The sequence below is a fragment of the Liolophura sinensis genome, chromosome 2 (genome assembly GCF_032854445.1).
Source record: "Liolophura sinensis isolate JHLJ2023 chromosome 2, CUHK_Ljap_v2, whole genome shotgun sequence".
Classification (NCBI taxonomy): domain Eukaryota; kingdom Metazoa; phylum Mollusca; class Polyplacophora; order Chitonida; family Chitonidae; genus Liolophura; species Liolophura sinensis.
The window spans coordinates 10,546,746-10,572,182 of record NC_088296.1 but is presented as its reverse complement, the minus strand read 5'-3'; the positions used below and the strand labels follow the sequence as shown (position 1 = coordinate 10,572,182).

Below are 25,437 nucleotides of genomic sequence, written 5' to 3'. Positions count from 1 at the left end.
GACCCAGTTTATACTTCAGATCTTGTGATACCATTGTTATGTCCAAGCTGAGGGGTTAATGACCATAGGCCTGTACTGTGATCCGCAGGTACCGAACACCAAGGCGGCCACCTGGATTCTCGTGCGCCTGTACTGTGATCCCTAGGTACGGAACACCAAAGCGGCCACCTGGGCTCTCTTGCTGCATCTATAAACCGAACTCGTAATCTGAGAGATGCCATTACTCAACCTTGACCTTACTTTTCTATATTTACTTTTTCATCAAATTTCTCCATTAAAGTAATGCAACTTTTTTGTCAATGGCTTCTTACGACTAGACGTGTTGTATGTAGCATTTTGTTTGCGTGTTTATTCATCCTTTGACCGCAGTTATTGAGCACAGCGTAATACACTTATCAACTTAATACCCGGCCGTGAGTGGGAAGGTCTGCGAGCAGACTGCGGATGGTCGTGGGTCTTCCTCGGGCTCTGTCCGGTGTCCTCCCACCATAATGCTGGTCGCCGTTGTATAATTGAAATATTCTTGAGTAAGATGTAAAACACCAATCAAATAAATAAATAAATAAAATAAAATAAATAAATAAATAATAACATGACTTAATAAGCACAATGATTATGTGCTAATTAAATTATATAGACTATATAATACCCGCACTGAAATAATCATGTAACGATGAGAGACAGTTTGACCTCGGAACCACAATAATCTTGTCATTATGAGAGACAGTACGACCTCGGCACTAAAACAGTCATGTGATGACCGGAGACAGTATGACCTCGGCACTAAAATAATCATGTGATGATGGGAGACATTATGACCTCGGCACCATGGTAATTTTGTCATGATGAGAGACAATATAACCTCGGAACTAAAATAATCGTGTGATGATGGGAGGCAGTATTACCTCGGCACCATGATAATCTTGTCATGATGAGAGACAGTATGACCTCGGCACCATGATACTCTTGTAATAATGAGAGTCAATATGACCTCGGCACCATAATAATCTTGTCATGTAGAGAGTCAATATGACCTCAGCATCACAATGATGTAATTGTGAGAGTCAAAATGACCTTAGCATCACTATAATAATGTAATGGTGAGAGTCAGTATCACCTCGGCACCATAATTATCATCTGTTAATGAAATTCAATATGACCTCCGCACCACAAAGAACTATATGATAGTGAAAGTCATTAGGACTTCAGACCACCAAAATAATCGTGAAATGATGAGTCAATATGATCTCAGCACTAAAATAATCACGTAATGATGAGAGGCAATATGACCTCGGCACTACAATGATCATGTAATGATGAGAGTCAGTATCACATCAGCACCATACTAATCATGAGACCCCAAAAACTGTACGATAATGAAACTCATTATGATTTCAGCACCATAATAACCATGTAATGGTGAGAGCCAATATGACCTCAGTACCAAAAAACTAATAATGAGAGTCAAAATGATCCCGGCATCACAAAATCTAATAATGATAATAAAAGTTATTATGACTTCAGCACCAAAACAGTCATGTGATAATGAGAGTTAATATGACCTCGGCACCATAATGATTTTACTAGAATTAAGATATTGTCGACATTTTACTATTCTTTTAATATTCATCTCTCTCTTAACTACTTTTTGTGAAACAACTTCAGATGTCCATGTTATAATAATTGTGATGAGAAATAGTTCCCTAAAATTTTTGGCAAGTCACAAGACAGAGTAAAACTTTTTTACCCTTAGCGATGAATCAGTTCGTAATCGAAACTTCCCTATTGTCCAAATAACACCCCTTCCCCCATTCCGTTTATATAATCTTGTTTATTCTGGCTGTTTATTTGGCTCAACAATACCATCTTTTATGGTCGTTTTGAACCCGGTTTCGACCGGGTGCTCGTGATATGCCAAATGATGCATAACCCAAGTGTGAGAGGCGAACCATTTATTTATTTATTTGATTGGAGTTTCACGACGTCCTCAAGAATATTTCACCTGTGCGACGGCGGCTGCAGGTTGCTGACAGAGCTTCTCACGTGTGACTGGAGAGAAAGCCAGCACAGGCTGTACTTGTACTCACAGGTCCCTGAGTCATTGCGCTACATCAGCATGCTAATCACTAGGCCACGGAGGCCCGGGGCGTGAACCCGACATAACCGTCCGGCCGATTAATGTGTAATGTGTAAAGAAAAACTATCAAGATAACACGCGACAGATATTTATGATAGCCGGGTTGATTTCCTCTAATCTTTATTATTTACCCCGGTCTGTCAGTTTAGCCCTATTGGCTGACCTAAATGATCCTATAAAGGCACACCGGTCCAGCCCAAATTGTCACTTCAAGCCGGGGACTCATGAAACAATTCGAAATCCGTTAAATACAGCCCAACGAAACCAACTAAAACAACAACAACCGTGAGCACACAGTCACGTTATCCGAAAGTCCGTCTTCGACCTAGTCGACTATGGCTCCGGGTGGGGAATACGTTTTGAGGATAAACGTAGCGCATGTCATTCTCGGTTTAATAGCACTCGCCCTGAATGCCACAGCTTTTGGCGCCCCCTACTGGTTTGGTTTGGGCATCGAAGGATCTGCGGTATTCAACGCTGGTGTATGGATGTTTTGCTCGGAACCTGCAGATGGATGGCGCAAATGTGAATTCTCAGGAAATATAATTGAATATGGTAAGAGAGTTAATACATCAACATAAACTGGCATCTGGCAGGTCTGTTATTACCCAAAGTTACCGGAGACGCTACCAACGTAGCGCTCAGACTCGGTCTAACCGACCTTCACGCGGACAATTTCACTAACGTTAGCAATGCGAAACCTTTGTTATCCACAGATTCCCTTAGTCATCCGAAGAGTACATATGTCATAAACAGCATCGGTAAACCATCTTTTGACGGTAATCCGCCCATTTCATCTTTTGCATCGAACAAGCCAAACCAGTGTCCATCATGTTTTGATTTATTTATTTATTTGACTGGTGTTTTACGCCGTACTCAAGAATATTTCACTGATGCGACGGCGGCCAGCATTATGGTGGGAGGCCGGTGGAAACCCACGACCGTCCGCAGGTCCATCATGCTTTGAAATCTAACTTTTGCAAAATTCTTGTAAGGTGCGTACTGGCTGTCCGAAAGATAAACTGTTGACAACGAAATCCAGTGCCAGAGTGCCATTTTATTTATTCAAAGGCAATAGCACAAAAACATTTTTTTCGCCTCTAGTTTAGTAAGAAGTTGAGGAATCATGAGATGTTTTACACACTTGATTTAAAATTACTTCCCAGTGTTTTCTACCTGTAAATAATATACATTCTACTGAAGTTTTCAAAATAACAGCTGCCATAGCCGGAACAGGCACCATATTTGCTACTGAAGTCGACAACAGTAGATATCTGCGAAATTAAATATGTGACACCTAAAGAATTGAAGAAATGTTTGATAAAATCGAGGCCAAGATGAAATATCGATCTTTAACAGAAAAAAAATTCGGTAGCTTAGTGCAGTCAAATTTGTTCACTTCAAACGTATTAAATTTTTTTAAATTAAAATGTCCAGTATGCTGAAACAGCACTGTTGGTTTTTATACCTACATTTTACACACACCTCTTATATAACATTTGGGTATAGCTTCCAGTCATATCCAGCATAGTGATATGAATATGACTTTACTCGTACATGTATAATTGTAAACTACGTGTGTTTTCTTTTTTTTTTTTGTTTTACAGACTGGTTTAAAGGCTTTCAGTCGATGATGGCAATCGGATTTTTGATGTCTCTGCCTGCGTTTTTCGTGTTGCTGGTATACGTATGCAGATCACAGGCTCAGAATAGGAAGTCCACAATAGCCGCCTTTCTTTTAAACACGGCAACAGGTAAGTGTATCAGGCCGCCGTGTTGTCCGATTGTTGTCACACCGCGTGAGTGGGTGCTGTGAGTTCAAGTACGGTTCATACCTCTTCCTCTCCAGTTGTACGTGGGTCAGCCACGGAATTGCGGATGGTTCTGGGTTTCCCCGGGGTTCTGCCCAGTTTCCTCCCAACCTAAAGCTTGTCACCGTCATATACGTGAAACATTCTTGAGTTCGTTGTAAAACACCTTACAAATAAATAAATAAATAAAACGCCTGTCAAATAAATATAAAAAACATCGAATAGAAGCGCACGTATGCGTGTCTGGCATCGCACTTCTTGTCGGGCTTGGTTGGGTTTTCTCCCGCTATACACCTTTCCTGAATTCAAGACATTGTAAATCACTTTGAGCGAGTTGATACATCTTCATCTGAAAAAAGCTTATATGTAAATGTATATATTAAAATAGTGTATTCTGCTGTAGAGGTTTTATCTTCAAATATTGTAACTTATGTTATATATAAATATAATTAAAGATGTACAGCACAGAACGTAAAACCAGAGCAGCTATGAAAATCCTGCTAATTGAGGAAGTTCACATTTACCCGTAGAAATAAGGCCCCTTGTCAATTAAGTCTGTTAAGGTTTTATTCCAACTGTTCAGGTAAATGCTTCAGTATTTTCAAGTCAAACGCCCCCTAGCACCATGGCCAAAGTAGAATTAGGTAAAAAATGCAGTGACGTTGATTACAATTTGTTTAACGTCCCAAAATGCAATGTTGTCAACACATTTTAACGTACAATAACATTAAAACAGCAAAGGGACCAAACTTGTATTGATATTGTTAGATGACCTCCAATGGCAACACAATAACGTTTTGTCTTGAATCTCTAGATTCCATTATGGACAGAATTTCTTGCACCTTGTTAATTTATTTATATTCATATTCTCGTTCAAATAGCAGAGCTATTAGAACAAACCGTATAACACGTAAAGGGGGATAACTTGTCATGGAGTTTTCACTGACTATCACTTTTTACTGCATTTATAATCACGTCAAAACAGAACTTTGTCCACATGTATTATTTTTTTCATACATGCACTATTAATAATAAAACACTGTGGCGTCAAAGCATGCAATGGTTTTAGATAGTTGCATTGTTGCATTAACCCACAGGAAATTTGCTATTGCTTTCTTTATTACTGGCTTTCTTTCCTATTGTACATAGAATGCTCTGCCAACACCATGCGCATGATCGTTGGTTTCCCCCGGGATCTGCCCGGTTTGCTCCCACGATATTACTGGCCACCGTCGTATAAGTAAAATATTCTTAAGCACGGCGTAAAACACCAATCAAACAAATAAATAAATTCTTTTCTTTCTCTTTCCAGCTGTATTTAACATCATTGGCATCGCTATATTCGCTAACAGCATGGCGATGGGATTTGGAATTCCTGGGATTTCGTTCCAGGTGTTTTCCTACACCTGGGCGTTCTATCTTGTCTGTGTGGCGTCAGGACTTTACGTTCTTCTGGCCATTTTTCTGGCTGTTGGGTTAATCGTCTCTTAGCCCACGGTGTTCATCTGGACGATTGTCTCCCTTGATTTTAGGTGCGGACTCACGGAAATCACATTGGAAACATTTACGCTAATCCTTAGAATGCTTGTTTCCTGATCAACACATCAGTATGTTTACTACACGACATCAATCATCCTTAGTAGTAATATACGTGTGTGAAAATATTTTTACTCCCAACATCGAATATTTTCATGTCGCCTGAATTCACCACACTAATTTTGGCGGAGAGGTTGGGACGTCCGTGGTTTAACCAAAGAGATTCGGATCAGGCCTCAGATGTTACAAATATCAGTCTTGATTCTTCATTAGTTCTCTGTATTTTTATCTGGCACATGTACCTATTGATAGGACCGGAGTTAATATATTGTAATAGGCTATCAACTCATCGGGCCTATATCACAGTACTGTGAGCTAGTGTGTGTTGAAGCTGGTCGGCACGATGTGCTGTGACTCAGTGTATAGGCTATCAAGGGAACGGGTGGAAGTCAGTGTACTGTGACTCTGTATATAGGCTTACTACTAGTCGGCACGGTATCGATACACTGTGAATCACTATAAAGGTTATCTCCTGGTCGGCATGATGTCAGTGTACTGTGAGTTAGTATTATAAGCCAACTACTAGTCGGCACTGTGTCAATGTACTGTGAATCAGTATAAAGGCTATCTCTTCGTCGGCATGATGTCAACATACTGTGCATCAGTATAAAGGCTATCTCTTGGCCGGCATGATGTCCGTATACTGTGATATAGTATATAAGCTACCTACCCTTTGGAACGGTGCCAATGTACCGTGACTCAGTATACAAGCTAACAACTGGTCGGGCATATGTCAGTGTACCGTGGCAGTATATAGGCTATGAAGGGAACGGGTCGATTCCACTGTATTGTGAGTTAGTATACATGCTAACAACTAGTGCCAGATCGCCAGCGTACTGTGACTCAGTATATAGACTAACTACATGTATGTAGTTTTCTCGGTACCAGTGTACCGTGACAGTATGTAGGCTATTACTCTCCTTGTGCGGAGGACCGTAGCCGTGAGTCTACTCAACCTCTGCTGAAAAGCCTGCACATCTCGAATACGGTGACGTAAACATAGCTATTCAACACAATCCTGGCCGACCAATGGAAACTACTTACTATCCCCTGGCGGGAAGTCGTAAACAGTAAATGACCGTTGAGATGTGCAGTCACCTATAGCTCTATATACGACAATCATGCGACTCGATGGGCACGCCAAAGAAATGGAAAGCTTGTGTGGATTTCAAGGTTTAATGTAAAATTTGTTTAGCACAGCGAGTATCCACAGTGAATAATCGCATTGTGACAGCCCAGGGTGTGATTTGACGACGGAAGGTAAGATTTGAAGGAGCTCCTGGACTCTTCCACTTCGTCTTCCCTGACGTTGTTGTGGTGAAAGGTGAGGGCTATGTCTGCATGCCATGTTTCATGAGACTAAATAAATTAGAAAAGGCTATACGGAAAGAGGAAACCCGCACACGAGAGAGGGGGGATATCTGCAGGATATTAAAGAGCAGTGGGAAACGAACAAACAGCACTTCTTCGGTCGACATCTTACTTTTGCCAGTTCTGGCTTAATGATGAATATTAATGTATAGGCCTATACGCGCCATGTCCGACATTCGTATACCATTCGTAGTCCGTAAAGGGTGTTCCAAGTCGATAATCGCAAGATCCATTTCCAAAACAACGTTTAACACTAGCTCCCCAAAGACAAAAGGTATTTAAGAAATTATACAAATAGGAAATAAAGCCGGTAACACACAAGAGAGAAGCGGTCATCGGTTCTCAATGATGCCGGGCAGACAGCTGATATTCCAGGCATGAATTCCATATCAAAGTTCAAATTCGTAGTCCATGAATGAGTTCCAGGTCAAATAACAATTAAACAAGGTATCTCAGTCGCGCTTTGATTACAACTGTTCATAAGGGCATCATGCAGATGTAATGAGCATGGCTCCCTTTACGGCCCCTAGCCCCAGGATAAGCGGTATTAATTTGAAAATGACGAGCGTTACAGACCTTAACCGAACAGATTGTGATTCAAAAGTAACGGACGATTACGTCTTTCCCCTTATTATGTAAGGATCTCATAGTACAAGAGGCGCCATCTATGATGTTACACGTGACATGCTGGTCTGAATAAAAGCTGGCTACAAGATAGACGGTTACACTCGGCAACCAGCGCCATCTATGTTGTTAAAACCCATGTTTACGATAGATATGTACATAGGGATAACAGCGCCGTCTATGTGGTTGATCACAACGCAGATCGCCAAAGATTCTGAACGCTCTGTTCATACCTGCCCACGAGAGTGTTATACTCATTGTAAAATTTGAGAAACTTAGAATGAAGGCATTTGATGGAGTATCCTCGACAAACTAGTTTCTGAACTAACAACTGGTGATGTCATCACAATTTACGCATGATCTGACAAATGCTACAAGGTTAGATAGGTATACGCCATATGCAGGACCCTTTGGTATATTGGTATCTAAATAAGGATAATGTACAATATCAAATATTGTCTCCTTTAAATCCAATGAAGGAAGATAGATTTCCTTTACCGCCTCAGCAATATGGGGGTTATTTAACCCCAGTAGATAATCAATATACCGCTTGGTAAATGAAAACGATCGAGCTTTAAAGTATTACTTTTAAGTAATTTCTGCATATAGTGGTTTTCATATGAAAACATGTAAGCCCTATCGGTCTGCCAAAAGAGGCGCACAATTGGTACCCATTGGAATACATATGCACTGTTGGTAACTGGCATCCCCGAATTTCACATAGATGTTATTAATGAGAAATCCAAGTAATTCAATAAATAATGTAACATCCCATGAGTGGTAACCTTTTTAAATAGTAGAACTAAAGAAAGCCTTATTGCTTCTGACGTGAATGTAACGGTCACCTGTTTTAGTAAATACCGAGACAATTAACGACGATATTCTTTCAATAAGATCTTTGTGAGGAATTGTAGTATAGAGAGTAGAGAAATCCCATGTGAATACGTCTTTGTACGGTATAGGGCCTATGCATATAAGCATCAAGTTCTTCTGTCAGATGTTTGGAGTTGCTAAGAATCCACATGCAGTTGACACCTGAATTTTTTGTTATGGCACAACAATACTTATTCCAAAATGGCTTTACTTCTTGTAACGCTCTCGTAAGTAGAGTTGACAGGAGTTTGGTGGTACAACTTCTTGAACCCGCAATAAACAGAGCCTGTATGGGGATTTATGCATTTTAGGAATCCAGTAAAGTTGTGGTATTTCTGTATGACGGGTAGGTATATTTATGCGCCTTTCTTTAAGAAAGGATTTGTGTTTATTAAATAGTTCCTCCAGAGCACATGTAGTAGCAGAATACGTGGATGTCGTTGTAAATTTACATAGCTCTTGAAGAAGAATTTGATAAAAGTAATTCTTGCAAATAAAAATGACATTATTAGGAGCCTTGTCTGCTACAGTGAAGACAAATTTACCATGAAGGTCAGCGAGTGTTTCTCACACAGTGGGGTCCTTCAGAGCCTGTTTAACTTTAGGTAGAGCATGAATGTCTATACGGTGTATAGCTAAACTAATCCTCTTTTTGACAATCGCCAGCAAATCGGTAAGTGCCGAAAAATCCACCCCCACTTCAACCAATGAAAATTTGTAGTCTTCCGCAAAGGCTTTTTTCTCGTACGTTCATTGGCTAACACTGATTACATCACTGCCCACATGTATACGAATGTGATGGGTATGTCGGCAGGCCGAAAACCGGTAGGGTACCGGCAGGTTAGGATGGTCTGGTTTAGAGAGACTAGTAGACTATCAGATGAACGGGCCTATGTGTACTGTGAGTCAGTATATAGGTTTTCTACCGGCGCCACGGAGTCAATGTACTGCGACTCAGTATAAAGGCTATCTCTTACTCGGCATGGTTTCAGTGTACTATAACTAAGTATATAAACTAACTATTTGTCGAAACGGTGCCGATGTACTGTTGTACAGTATATATGCTAACTAGGTGTGATCTGCTGTAACTCAGTATATAAGTTACCTACTTCCTGTGACTCAGGATATAGGCCACTTAGCGGTTGGAACGGTGACAATTCATCGTATCTCAGTATACACATGTACGCTTTCAACCGACTGGGCCGATGTCAGTGTACAGTAACAGTATATAGCCTGTCAACTGCCCAAGTTGGTTAGCGTGCTAACGCAGCAAAATGACCCAGCCCATAATGCCATCCTCTCCTGCAACCTGTGGATTCTATCCGTTTTCCTGCAACCATGATGCTGACAGCCGTTGAACAAGTGACGGCCCGATTGTCGGGATTTTTAATCTCACGCCTCGAATGTTAGACTCTCATGACTTTATCTGGAGATGTTCATTGAAAAAATGTGTAAGAAGAATTTTATGTTCTCTCATAATGTGTCTGTCTATAACTACAAAAGTCTCATACTTATCTTATATTCAACCCTTGTACATTTTTTTAATTAAGAGCTGAATATATGAGAAAGTGGCAAAGTCGAAAGTGGCAGGACCGGTGACAATCCATTCAGAGGAGAGCCTAATCGATTAATATGATAAAATATGATTTTATTTATTTATTTGATTGGTGTTTTACGCCGTACTCAAAAATATTTCACTTATACGACGGTGGCCAGCATTATGGTGAGAGGAAACCGGGCAGAGCCCGGGGGAAACCCACGACCATCCTCAAGTTGCTGCCAGACCTTCCCACGTACGGCCGGAGAGGAAGCCAGCATGAGCTGGACTTGAACTCATAGCGACCGCACATAAGATATGAGTATGGACAGGTTTCACAATGCAAGTGATGAACGAAACGACAAAAACACTTTCTACATAATGACTTATTCACAAGCTTTCGGAAGAGACTTCTGCCATCATCAGTTAAGCCTACACCAGGTGCTGCTACACCTGATGATGGAACAAGTCTCTTCCAAAAGTCTTTGAATACGTCAGTATGTCCAAAGTGTTTTCTGTCGATTTGTACATCGCTTGCATTATAATATGATAATGTATAATATACCCCCAAAAATAATGGTATATAATAAGTTCACAAAGTTGATCAGATAAATTGGATTAAGACGTTAAAAAAAACAACAGAACTATAGGAGCAGGAAAGGTAGAAGCCATGAGGATACAAGCAATATCGACTTAAGGGCGATGCAATAAATATTATCTGGAATCACTACGCCATTTTACCTTTACCATTCAGAATACGTGAATTGTTATTCTTGTGACGTTTTCAAAACTTTCGCTATTGTTGGCGTTGTCCGGTTGTCGCAGGGCAGCTTACAACCTTCATTTTTACATCGTCACCTGACTAGACAATCTGAGGAGACATACATTACATTCATTTACATCACGGAGAGACAGTTGACCTTATTTTGCAAGTATAAATTTATTTACTTGATTGGTGTTTTACGCCGTACTCAAGAATATTTCACTTATACGACTGCGGCCAATAAGGAACCCCCTTATTTCGCAAGTAATAACACACTCTATTCATGACCCGCTAAGGAAACGCTGCCCTTCAAACATCCCCACGATCCCCTTTCTGCTCCATCAAAAAAGTCAACGACACCATTATCAAACCACGACATGAGGAACACTCTAATAAGTTGTTAGAACATCTCAAAAATCAACACCGTGCCTCCAATATGCCATGAAGACAGAACCCAAGCACCAGTTACCATTCCTAGACGCTTTGGTCAGATTCGATAACACTGAACTATATATAAGCCAACGTTCATCGAAAACAAACCCATACAGACCAGAACACCGTCAACTTAGACTGCGATCACTTTGAGGAAGAACTCTCACAACACCAGCTATCAATCAAATCACGGAACAAGTTTGTCGAACACCCACTCATTCTTTACCTAACTTAGCCATTTCTGCCTCTTGCGAGAACGACACATTAGTCCATGTGACTGGCTCAGGACATTGATAACATACCACCAACAAACAGGAAAATAACAATGAGCACCGGTTTAGAGGGCTGTAACAATTAACAACATGGCCAATAGATTCCTAATACCAAGCGTTTATCAGGTACTAGCTACCTGCTAATTGTTCAGCACCTATCCTCATTGTTCGACACACATGCTGATTGTTTGGCACATATGTCAAGTGTTCGACACATATGTCATTTGTTCGACACATATGCCCATTGTTCAACACATATGTGCATTGTTCTAAACCTATGTCCATTGCTTATTTGTTAAAAATCCCGGGGCATGTCCATCCACAGAAACAATTTGTTACTATTTATGTGTTTGTCTGAACGGCTAGAATAAAACCCAGACTGAAATAAGTTGACACGATGCCGTCTTTCACCGATTTCGTGTAACCATTTGCCAGCTGTCGCATTGTCGTTGCTGCTCTGGTTTTACTCCCTGTCTTGTGCGTCTTTAGTTATATTCTAATCCCCAAAGCTTAAAATAATTTCATTTTCATTCACTTGATAGTCGCTAGCCTACCTGGTGCTACTTGTTGGACACCTATGATGATTGTCCCGTCACGAGATGGCTGCAATACTGCCGATGTAAATCCATAATCATTCATTCATTCATTAATGTGTTCATTGCTTCGTTCATTGCTAATCGGTTGTACGTTTCGTCTTAGTGCACATTTATCACCAGTGGATTGCTAATCCCCCATGTTTAAAGTGATTTCATTTCACCCCTCTCACGGTAATGTTCGTCGCCGTCGTATAAGTGAAACAATATTGAGTACGGCGTAAAACACCAGTGGAATGAAAATGAAATAAATGATTGATTAATTGATTACGCTCAATGGAACCCGAGTGCCGAAGTGAACCGTCGACCTCTGGCAAGTTATGGCAGAACTTTTCCACGTGTGGCGTTCAAACTGGCAAGCCATACTGGTGGAAGACAAACACCCGTACAATTGCTGAGTTCTGAGAGCGGGATTCTCTGTCCAATGCCGGGTTTGACCCCGCACCACGTGTATCCCGTTGTTAACAGTCGCGTACTTTACCCTCTACATTTCATTCCCGTGTTGATAATTAAATGGTATGGCAGTAAATATTAAAGAATCCAAATGGCTGTCTCCATCACACGTCACTAATTAGCTTCGTAATAGCATACGCATATGTTCCGATGCGAATACACAGAAGTCTTAATGCAACGGTAAATACCACGTCATCACAAAATTGTTAATTATAGGAAAGTCCATTAATACTTGATCTGATACTATACCTCCCAACAAGCCGTCATTAAGTTATTAATTAATACTAATTAAAACTCGTATTCACTTTATTCCGTGTATTAAGTGTAAACGACCACAGCATGCAATCCTATAGAATTTTCTGCGAAATATTTAACATGCATCGACTAAACTACGGTGGCCAATACATGACATTCATCTACTTTTCAGACCAATCTGTGATTAACTAATCTAGTTTAACCTATTGAACGGCCTTACTCTACATGGAGAATCACTTGCGTTATATGATACACATGGATGTATTCAAACTAAATAACAAAAAACATAGGTTATCATTTGATTATTCTAACAAAGAACATGAAATATCTTTCATTTCTTTGTATTGGTTATTATTTAAATCTTGGCGTCGAAACTGACAATCGCATTCCAGCCGACAACCATATAAGTGACGTGCCACAATCACAGGACCATTTCCAATACAGTGTTCAAAACAAACCACCACCTGCCTGAAATATTATACACAGCACTAAACTAGGGCGCTTTCAACAAAGAGAAGCAGTCACCAACAACTCTCAGATGACGTAAATCAATATCTTAGTCGAGTGCAACGCTAACTGAAAGCCGCACTGAAGACATTTTGTCTTAAGGTTGTACAGCAGCGAGATTCATGGGTGAAGGAAACTGAAAGTCCCGAGAGTAAACCACCACCTTCGGGCAGGTGCCTGACAAACCTCCTGACTTAAAGCTAATTTGTACATTGTACCCACCACGGAATGCATTTGTAGTTCTGCAAGATGCCACATGTTCACCATCCTGTATTTATTTATTTATTGGTGTTTTACTCCGTACTTAAGGATATTTCAGTTATGCAATAACGGCCAGCATTATGGTGGGAAGAAACCTGACGGAGCTCGGGGAAATCCCACGATCATCCGCTGGCTGCTGGAAAACCTTCCCACGTACGGTCCATGACCCTGTTGTCCAAGTACATGTAAATGTGTTACACTCGATATAGTCGTCGTGCATGGCGTCCATATACCATCTCAGTAAACATGAACCAATAACAACTTGTAAAACATATTATTCTCTTCTGTGTGCTGTGACACAAAGCTATAGGACACCAAATATCCTCCTATGGAGTCACAAATATGTATAGTTAGGTCACGGTTTGTAACAAACGTAAGGTACAGGTCCCACGTGATATCGGACGTTTACAGGAGCGGAGGGCTAACTTTGGAAATAACCAGGAAGTACTCTCACAAAACCGATAACCCATTTAAGTTTCATGTATATCGACTTCTGCATAAGGACACTCAGATACGTACGCATAAAGCTAAAAGCTTACAATCCAGGTTTAGGTTTGTAATTGTGAAGAACCATATAAGAGCCCACTTTATAGGATATCTGACAGCGAACACTCATGGAATCTCAGACGCCCACAAAACGCTGGGGACAGATTCTGATTCCGCTGGTCATTCTGACATCGATATGTGTCCCAGGTAAGTTATACCTGCAGTGTAACCGTGTTAGAGCCAGGGCAGGTGAAACAGATTTCCTCAGTTGTATACAGTGTATTTTCGCCTTTGTCGACCTTAACGGAGCGATCTGAACACTTGTGTATTGACGCTAGCAGCTACACGTTTTTCTTGTTACCGTACAGACAGTGACAAATACTCAACCGTGTGAGTTTAGCTCTGGAGGTAAAATTTAAATTAGTCTAGCAAGCGGGGGTTAGGATCGAACGCGGGATCTCATTGATTAAGGACACTTTTACAAATATTCGCAAGGCTCCGTCATTTGATTTTCCTGTTATCACTTCAGACTTATATTATGTAAGCTCCGCAAGGCTTGTCTGATGTCAGTGTTTGTGCGAAGTCATGATTTGTTTGAGGCTGTTCTGGGCTTTACGTTTTGCTTGAGGCCAAGACTTGTGTGTGGATGAGCTTAAACGTTCGCTCAGATTAAGGTTGGATTGACTGAATATAATACAAGACTTACAGGTTTACTGTGTAAAACCAAAGCAGCGACGAGAGTGTGATAACTGGCAAATACCACACGTGACCCGTGAAATCCTACCTCTGGTCAGTTTACCTTAGCTGGGGTTTACGCCGTTTATGTAAATGCTTAAATACTAGTAAAGACAAGGAGGTTTGTCTTGGATCAAGCTTTGCCTGATGTCAGTTTGCTATGTGTTAGGAGGACATGTCTGATGAAACATTCGAGTTTTGACATAATGAACTTCCGATCGTATTTTTGGTTGGTGCTTTCCCAGATATAATGAAACATAAAGCGTTACATTCGCTACATACTGTATAATACTCCAGTACTTCAACCTGAATGATCGAAAAGTCCACGTAAACAAATGTTAATAATAGTGTTAATAGAACAGAGCTATAGTGCAGCTATCCCCACTCATTTTCTGATCCTACTTAAAAATCCCTTTGTAGCGATTTGTCACCCGAGGTTTAGATGCAAATCCGAACATTATGTTCGTTTTATATTTTTTAAAAGCCCTTCGAAGAGTATTCAACATACATCAGTGTTACCTGAAAATTTTGTTAAAGAGAACCCTGCAACAGGAAAAGAGATATATCAGTGTTAGCTGACATTTCCTTCAAAACGACACCGTAACAAGAGAAGATGAACATGTGAATTTTAGAGAGTCGCCTATATTCAGCTCTCTGTAAAATCAGTCATACTCACTACCAAAATTACCTTTCGTTTCTGACACGTAACAACACAAACTCTACACATTGATATGTTGTACATTAATACAACATACACTAAGAATAATTTTTCTAATTGTTAATGTTAAACTCCGTAAGCCTGTTTTCAACTCCAAGAATGCTTTGCCTCGGGCGAAGTCAAAACTATTCAAGAACAAGTGGCATGCTGGGCCATGGGCATGGAGAGCAGCTCCACGCAGTAGCGCAGCGTACATTAATACTGATCTATGAATAGACTACATTGTTTTTAAAATTTCCTAACACCATACTGTCGTGAGATCATATACTACAAGAGATAAAATAAAATTCATTCATGAAGGTTATGTTATACTAAAACGGGCGAACAATGTCAAATATGGCAATGTCAGAAACTGGATTTACAGTAAAGTCGATGGCAGTTCAGGTAACAGTTTAATTATCGCCCTTCCGTCAAAACAAGGAAAACTCCGCCCGATATCCAACATACCCCTGGTTTTTCAATAATTATGACGTCACCCGAGGCAATGAAGTCTTGCCGCTAGCACCGAGCTTATGCAGTTTAACATTATAAATTAGTTTTCTAAGTTCATTTTCTTTGCCAGAATATGGACGTCCAGCATTTCTGTGTAGAACATGTTTATTACGCGTCACTGACTAACGGCAATATTGAATATAGGCAGAAAAATAGTTCTGCATAAGCCGCGGTGTTATGTGGGGTGTAAGTTGCTGCTGTGTAAGCATTTACATGAACAGTTATAATAATAACTTAAATAATGTACATTCACAGAGGCCGTATTTCACCGGTTATGTGTGACAATTTCCCACTTATCACACTGTCCTCGCTCCTCTCATGTTGCTCTCTATGCCATAGTCTTTTATACACTGCCAGCTGATAAATAAGGTCAATGAAGACACTGTAGTGGAGAGTAAATATGTCAGCATATCTTATATAAATAGAGCTGGTAGCACGTAGCGGGGCTCATGGACTCGTAGGGTGAATAATTTCCATTTGAATACAAATGTTTAATTTCCATTGAAATACAAGTGTATAATTTCCAGTTGAATACATATGTATAATGCGCACTTAAATACAACTATATAACTATGAAACAAATCGCCAACCAGAGTGTTATACTCCATAACATGAAAACGTTTGATGGAGTATCCTTGACGCATTACTTTGTGAATCGGTAACTTGAGACGTATAGTAAAATCAAGGGATCTAACAGGTGTTAGAAGGCGAGACGTGTACAATAAAGAAGACTACAACAGAAAGTAAAACCAGAGCAGTGACGACAGTAGTGACGACATTATGATAGTTGCCAACTGGTCACAGGTAACCAGTGAAATACGGACTCTCGTCAGTTTACCTCATTTAGTGTTTTATTCTAACTGCTGACGTAGACCTGTAAAGACGTCCATAAAGACACTGTGTATTAGAGGGTAAAAATAATAATAAACAAGAATATTAATACAACAATATCAAGAAACACACTGTATCAGAGGGTAAAGATATCAAACGAGACATTGTAGCACAGGTAAAAATATTAATAAAGATATTGTATTAATGAATAAGGATATTAATAAAGACACGATGTCATAGGGTAAAGATATCAATAAAGACATTGTATCAAAGGGTAGAGAAGTCAGCAAAGTATATCATAGGGTAAAGTTTTCAACGAAGACACTGAAGAAGGGGTAAAATGCTAATATGGACACTATATGGACTCTATAAAAGGGTAGAAATGTCCAAGAGATTGTATCATTGGGTAAAGACCAATGAAAACACTGTATCAGATGGTAAAGATATCAAAAAAGACATTGTATCATAGGGTAAATAAATCAACAAAGACACTGTATTATAGGGTAAAGATATCAATAAAGACACTGTATCATAGGGTAAATAAATCAACAAAGCACTGTATTATAGGGTAAAGATATCAATAAAGACACTGTGTCATAGGGCAAAGATATCAATAAAGACACTGTATCATAGCGTAAAGATATCAATTAAGACTGTATCATAGGGTAAAGATGTAAACAAAGACACTGTATGTAAAGACATCAGTGACACTGTAAAGGATTGTAAAGATGTCAGTAAAGATACAGTATCCGAGAGATAAGATGTCAATATTTATCTAATTGACTGAAGTTTAACGCCGAGCTTCAGAAGACACTGTACAAAGGTTAACGTTACCTAAGGAAGATATGCAATAAGGCTTGTATGTCAACGTCGATTTACCTGAAGTAGCGGAGTTAGAGAAATTGTTAATAGACATATATTTGACCTTACCTTATCCAGTAATGCAATATCAAATATTCTGAAATAAAGTTTATGTGCTAGTCAAAGTGTTTAAGGTTATACATTTAGGCGGGAAAAAATGTTTGAAAAATTCAACTACTTAAGTCTGAAGTTGTTTTCCTATCATCAGGAAGTGATGATAGGTTCTTGAGAAGGTCATTCTGTTACATGAACCTACTAAGGAAGACGGATATAGCCATTATTGCTAGATTGCGGTATTGTGAAAACTGCGGATTTATGATTCGGATATTACTACATACCTGTTACAGACACCTGAATTAGAAACAAAAATAACTGCATGCCTGTTACAATCACCAAAGAGAAGCAGCCAACAGTTTGCAATGATGAAAGTCAAGTCAAATTCGAAGTCGAATGCAAATATATGAATCTCAGATGCGCGTTGATACTAACTGTTCATAAAACCACTATGTTAAAGGATTTAATTGATTGATGTTTTACTTATACGACGGCAGCTAGCATTATGGTGGTGGTTGATTGAGGGGGCGGGGGGGGGGGGGGGACGGGTGAATGTAATGAAGTAATATATAGACATACCTGTACAGCCCTCAGCCTCAGGTTAAATGGAATTAGAATCGACTATGTATTAGATCATCTGATATCCTGACCAATGTATATATTTGCCAGTAACAATGTTACACTCACTGCAGATTTTGAGATAAATCTATTCTCAAAACGACGTTTAACACAAACCACAAAAAACAAGGTATATGAAGTACGAAATATGGACGGAATGATGCAAAGAGAAGCCATTAACATTTTCCATTGATGTTCGAAAGACGTAAATAATGTTGTAGGTGAATGAATGAAATCGGTAATCAAATCTGGTGCCATGCTAGTATATCAGTTATTAAAATGTGTATCTCAGTTGCGGTTTGATTGCAAGAGAGCAAATATCCAACGTGGTAATGTGATTTGACACGATGAATGTAAACCGGTTTCCTGTGAGCATTTACTAGCTATCAACCTGTCGTTGCTTCTCTTGTATTTTCTCTATGCTGTACGTCTTAATTATTTTATATTTTCTGTGTTTGGGTGGGATAAAGCTAGCAAATCATCACTATGGCGATTAGCGAATGTTAAAGATCGGGCCTGGTGAGGAATACATAGATTCAGCACATAGTCGTATTCATACGAGAACAAACATAGGTCAGCCAGTATGGAGAACAATTTGCACCCACCCTAATACCTGTGGGGGGGGGGGCCGTTAGTACTATTTATGCATTTTAATGAACAGTAAGGATAAAACCTAGAATGACGTTAATTGACAACAGGCCGTATTTCACCGCTTTCCTGTGAGCATTTATTACCTATCGTCTTGTCCCTACTGTGGTATTTTCTCTATGCTGTACGCCTTAATTATTTTATATTTGCTATGTTTGGATCGGCTAAAGCTAGCAAATCATCAATATGGCGATTAGCGAATGAGAAAGATCGGGCCTGGTGAGGATTACGCTGTAATGGATTCAGCATATAGTTGTATTCATACGAGAACATGTATAGGTCAGCCAATATGGGGAACAATTTGTCCCCGTTTGATATATGGTCTCCCCAAATTTTACATAGATGTTGCTAATAAGAAATTCTAGCAACTCGATGATCTGAACAACGAGACATTCCCTTGAATGATACCCCTTGTATGTAGTTAAACTCAAGACGACTTTGTTTCTTTTAAAGCTAATGTATTGGTGACCAGTTTAATACAGTAAGTGATTAGAGAGAGTAGAGAAACCCCAAGTGGAAATACCTTTATACGGTATATTTCATAGTTTAGTTCTTTAGTGTGACGTTAGATGGCGTTTCCTTAACGGACTAGTTTATGAATAACTGATTTGTGATGTAGATTGTTACAGCTCTAGACGTGTACGCCAGTTACAAGATTCTTATTTATTTATTTATTTGATTGATGTTTTACGCCGTTCTCAAGAATATTTCACTTATACGACGGCGGTCAGTATTATGGTGAGGGAAAACCGGACAGAGCCCGGGGGAAACCCACGACCATACGCAAGTTGGTGGCAGACCTTGCCACGTACTGACGGAGAGGAAGCTAACATGAGCTGGATGAACGCTAACCAAATGAGCCACGGAGGCCCCCTACAAGATTCTTAAACATGCTACTAACTAAACACTGATAATTTACAAATTCAGATTTGAAATTGTGCCATTTTGAGGTCGGCGTGAGAGGAGATCCTTGAACAGTTATGTATTGTTGAGTAATTTTAAACCTATGATGTCTAATTAACTGCAGTTAACTTCACTGCATATTTTCACCTAATTCTCCTTAACCCATGGTGCCAGGAGGCGTGTAAACTGCTGTGGTTGAAGCATTTACATGAACAATTGTAATAAAACAAAAGCAGGTAAACTGACAAGAGGCCACATTTCCTTCAGTTACATGTGATCATAATGCTTTTCACTATAATGTTGGCCACTGTCGTATAAGTGAAATATTCCTCAGTAAGGCGTAAAACACCAATCAAATAAATTTTGAAAAGCTTTTCATTAACGGACGGGATATCTCGTTCTACTCAGGTAGATGGTTGTTAGCTAAAATGCTTCAAACACCACGGAATGAACATATCTGGGGCTACCGTTTGGTGCAGACTTTACAAACTTTACAAAGTGGTTATAGCTTTCAATTTACAGGCCATTGAAAATACTTAGCTTCAAATCCCTAAATTTAGTTTTACACTGTGTCACAGTCCGAATCACAGTACAGAAAAAAACTGGAATACACCAAACTATATGTCATGTAATACTACAAAAGACCACCATAAAAGTACACCATAGAGAGTAAATCAAGAGCAGCGACGAGTGTGATAGTTGGCAAATGGTCATACGCAATCGGTCAAACACGGCTTCTTGTCAATTTTCCCCAGCTAACATAATTTAGCAAACCACATGCCCACGTGTTGGAAAGTGTTTTTCAGCCTTGTTCAATGATAATAATGAAATAGTAATTGTATTATAGGTTTTATTACTTATTTAAGTAAATATTTGTTCTTAGCACTTGTTTAGCTTGTGTGATTTGTCGCTTTGATTTGATTTCCCTTATGCATATCATAGGTATGGAAGCTATGAACTGCGGCTGGACAACATGTGGACATGGGATATCATGTGGGCAGAGTGGTTGTCGTTGCAAACCAGGATATGCTGGTTTAAGGCCTGTACCTGGAAGTAATGTGCCATTTTGCTCAAGTAAGTTCTCAGCATAAGCAGATATAATTCTTACACATAATTAAAATTGCATCTAATGCAGTATATTTACTCAACGATTTTAAAGTTTTGTTTGAAGAAAAATTATACGTGTGTGCATTGATTACTTGCAAAAACTTTTGTGTAAAAAGCTGTCAGTAAAGGAGTCAGCTTGGATTTTTTAGTTCTTCTCAAATCTATGTCGAAGCCAATCCCATAGAAAACTTCAGCATTCATACAGTTCTGCTTGCTACATTTTAAAAACACAAAGTTCAAGAATTTGTCTTTAATACTCTGAAATACGTGTAACTTTCATGTTATTCTAATACGAAGGTAATTTAGGTCCTGCACGTGTTTTCAAGTTCAGCTCATGGTGTTCACGGTCGTACATGAGAAGGTCTGCCAACAACCTGCAGATGGTCATGGGTGTGTCTCAGAATATACGCGGTTTCCTCAGGCAAAAATTCTGACCGCCGTTATCACATAAATAAATGCTACCTGTATTTAAATTTGTTTCTAATTTATCACAAGACTTAATATTGTGAATAATAGATATAATAACAAATGTAATGTGAAAACACGTTCGTCACAATTTAACAACCCAGATAGCAGATATTTCCGGCCATGAGAAAATCAGGTTCACGCACTGTAGACTATATTTTTCTATCACAGTGTGACCATTGGAAGAAATGTTGCAAGTGGCGCTAGCCATGCATAATGAGCACTGTCACATGGCCTGTTATCTCTCTTGCCATATATATCTCAAAATCTGTTTGTTGTTTTAAACTCTCACCTTTGTTGTAGTTGCAAAGCCACGGTTCACCTGGGCCCAGTCCGTTTTCCTCGCACAAAAATGCTGGTCGCCGTTGTATAAGTGAAAAATTCTTGAGTACGACGTGAAACACCAATCAAATAAATAAATAATCAAAAGTAAGGAGTAAGTTCTGACACGTGACCTGCTAGAAAACTGTACACACCGTAGTTCGTTCTGCGGCACGTAAAGGGTGTACTGATATTTAAACGGTTGTGCTAGTGTTCATTTAAAGAGAGATCGCGAAATACAGGAGAGTGGGTGGGTGTTTCCTCAATATGAAAGCGACTAAATGATTAAACCAATGTGTTGTATGATTAAAACATTCATACTTATCATATTTGTGGATAATGCAACAATATTTCTATACTGCCCAGAGTTGGAATTTGGCCCCTGAAATAATGCGTTTTTTTTGCATGCACAGCCTCATGTAAGTTCCTCTTCCCCTCATTGGATACGGTACCAATCATTGGTCGGTTCATACCAATGACTTTAGAAATGGTACTATTTGTGATGCCGCCACAAGTTATATATTAAATGTAATGACAGCAGAGCATTTGAGTAATTCTAGACCAGTGACGTCTAAAATATTTCAGTAAAGATCATTGCGTTTTTGTTACCTAATTCTGCTTAAGCCATGGTGCTAATTGCTACTTTTTAAACATTTTTATGAACAGTTAGAATGAAACCCTAATTGGGATAAACTGACAAGAGGTCAATTAGTCAGGAGAGTTGCCAAGCACTTGGTGAAGGGAGATGGTATTGCTTTTTACTCATAAACCTGACAAAGTAAAATTTAATTATTACTACCGAAGAAATGCTTTGCTTCTGACTGGTCAGTCCGCATTGGATAAACTGTGATATTTACCAAACAGCCAGGTAATACAGCCTCACCCGTTGGTTATTTTTTGTATATACCTACGGAGTCACGGATGTGTTGGACGATAATTGGGGCAAGATGATTGTGGAGAATGTGGGCGTCAATAACAATGCCATCCCTTCTTTTTTTATAAAACAGTTAACATCAACAACGTGTGGTAAAAATGTTTTTAACATTTTTAAGACTATTAAATTGCAAACTGAGTCGAAAATATCTAACTGCCCATCTGAGACGTGTCGTATATCTTCAGCACAACGGCAAAACGTCTGTGAAAAGGCAGTCTGCAGGTCGCAGGGCCGATATTAATTCAATAAAAGTGAGCTCGTCAAAATATCGATCATCTTGACAAAATAGAAGGACGTATAAGGCACACACACCACTCTGATATAATCGTATAAACTCGGAGTAAAATTGCTATCCAATAAATCATTGCTTGACTTACATCATCTACGAAATGTGTCCATGGAGTCATCAAATGCTTTTAACCCTAGAACACGGAATAAAATTTAGTTTGCTTTCATGTCTTCTTAATATTTACTTATATACTTCTACTTTTGGTAAATTTGATGTTCTCTTACTGTCAACTCTCAGATAAAATTGCTGACGGATGTAGAGGGAATGGTCGATACAACCGACACGCTTCAGTTTTGTCTTCGTGAGTGACGGTCACACACAAATTTAACAGTGTATCTATAATATAGTAATGCTGCTTCTCCTAGAAAAGCAAATGTGTACGTTTTGTACCCTCATGCACACATCCACACTCTATTGTGCCTGTGAAAATTTGCCACCGGTAATGTTTTTCTGCGTACGTTAACAGTAAATCCTAGTTTACGTCTGTGTAACTACTTTACATGATGGATAGCTCTCGCCCAGATTATAAAGAATAAGGTACACAGCAACGATATTGCAAATGTCTTTACAATCTTTTGAAAAACGAAAGACATCGTTATGGGCGTATAGATGCAATCATAATGTGAAATCATCATACCTTTCTGCGGTGGCCAATACAACTTTATGTAACTGGTTCCTGTTTGCGCGAAAATGTATTGAACATTTTTTGTCGTAAAACAGAAAGATGTGGGACTACATGGGGCGCGTGTCCTGTCAACACCGCGTGTAAATATACCTTATTGGGACACGTGTGTCTTTGCTCAGCTGGAGCACAAAGGTCTGCTAAAGGACAGTGTCTGGGTGAGTAATACTTTACATCAGTCATAAGCTTTGATTCTCAGGGTACCGCGCTGGCTCTCCCACTAAGGCCACTGGCTCGAATCAGGTTTACACCTGTAGCTGGCGCGGTATTACTTCTGTATGTTCGTTAGATATTTGTAGCAAGGCCATGGTTCAGTCGTGGAACGGTGTCGAGCGATAAATTGGTTTATAAAGATTGTAGTTTAAAGTTCTAGTCGGGTAATTGTATGTATCAAATTACCGTGTAAAATGTTTCCAAAAGAAGCATGTGGGAAGGTTTGACAGTAACCAGCGGATGGTCGTGGGTTTCCCCAGGGCGGTCCCTGATTTCTTCCACTATAATGCTGGTCGCCGTCGTATATAATGTCAAATATTCTTAAGTACGGTGATAAACCCCAGCCCTGTGACATTCATCCCCATTTTCATGTCTCAGTATTTACTTATATACTTCTACTTTTGGTAAATTTAATCTTCTCTTCTTGTCAACGCTCACAGATAAAATAGCCGACGGATGTAGAGGGTGTTGTTCCGCATGATGAATTAATGTATGGGCCTGGACGACACTAGCAAATTGATTTAACCTGAAATTGTTATAAATTTGTAGTTCCATGAATAAGAGAGCAGTATGTTTAAACTGAAAGACAGAGAAATAGCCCATATTTGGAAAAGAAATAGCGGTTGTCTGTGTGTATATTTAATATTTATTTGTTCATTTGATTGATGTTTAACATCGCCGCACTCACTCGACGGCCGCCAACAATATGGCCATGCACAGGTGGCTGGAAGACCTTCCCACGTCAGATCGGAGAGGAAGTCAGCATGAATTGAACTATATTCTATTTCTTTTAACGAGTAGAGTATATTCAGCTATCTGGAAAGTCATATTCGTTGTCAAAATTGCCTTCAGCCAGTGACACGTAACGACCCAAGCTCTACACACTATTTAAAAAAAATATTTGTGATACATGCAGGCTCGAGGGATATTGCTCTGCACTATAGTAGGCTGACCACTCAAGCGAAACCCGAAATTGTATTAAAAATAAATTGTTTCATAAAAATATATCATATGATACATGTGAAAATGTCATAGAATCATAAAGTATAAAGTGTGTTTTTATTAACACTTTGTTTAATATGTTGAATGCCGGATATTTCTAGATACTTTCCTACATGTCTGATTTATGTGAGACCCCCAGCGAAGTTTACCATTCAAAATAATGCAAAGGCAGATTACGACAAAATCTACTTTAATTATTTCCCCGTAAACATGTTGGAAATATCGGATGGAAACCCTTTCAAGACGGTTTTTACAATCATTACTTTTGTTTTACCTATATTTAATGAGAGTTTAATTCCATATAACCAATCTTCCAATTTTGTAAGTTCATGTGTCATAGTATTTATGGTTTCGTTGATATTTCCCGGCGAATGGGGAAAGATGATATCATCAACAAAGAGGACAATAAGTCCAATAGGGCAAAACACTTTTTAACATTGAAATAACGGCGTGAAACGTGAATCAAATCAATCTTTGGCGCTAAAATATAACCCATGGCACACCATATTTAATGGGAGATTGTACAAAAAAATAGGTAATTATAAAGGACATCTTGGCCTCGATTAGAAAGGTAGCTTTGAAACCAGTACTCT

At 39.3% G+C, this 25,437-nt stretch overlaps 1 protein-coding gene across 1 annotated transcript; it reads left to right on the top strand.

Annotated features, from left to right (window-relative positions):
• The first annotated feature begins 2,472 nt into the window (after positions 1 to 2,472).
• LOC135462480 (uncharacterized) lies at positions 2,473 to 5,995 on the top strand. The gene is made up of 3 exons (XM_064739706.1): positions 2,473 to 2,692; positions 3,745 to 3,891; positions 5,261 to 5,995. Exons 1-3 carry the CDS (start codon positions 2,473 to 2,475, stop codon positions 5,437 to 5,439), a joined length of 546 nt encoding a protein of 181 aa, XP_064595776.1. The 3' UTR covers positions 5,440 to 5,995.
• Positions 5,996 to 25,437: the final 19,442 nt, after the last annotated feature.

Bases quoted from the DNA above. Each gene is read 5' to 3' on its own strand.
- LOC135462480 (XM_064739706.1), top strand. From the start codon at position 2,473: ATGGCTCCGGGTGGGGAATACGTTTTGAGGATAAACGTAGCGCATGTC. The intron at 2,693-3,744 runs GTAAGAGAGTTA...TTTGTTTTACAG, and splicing joins AGGAAATATAATTGAATATG to ACTGGTTTAAAGGCTTTCAG. The intron at 3,892-5,260 runs GTAAGTGTATCA...TTCTCTTTCCAG, and splicing joins TCTTTTAAACACGGCAACAG to CTGTATTTAACATCATTGGC.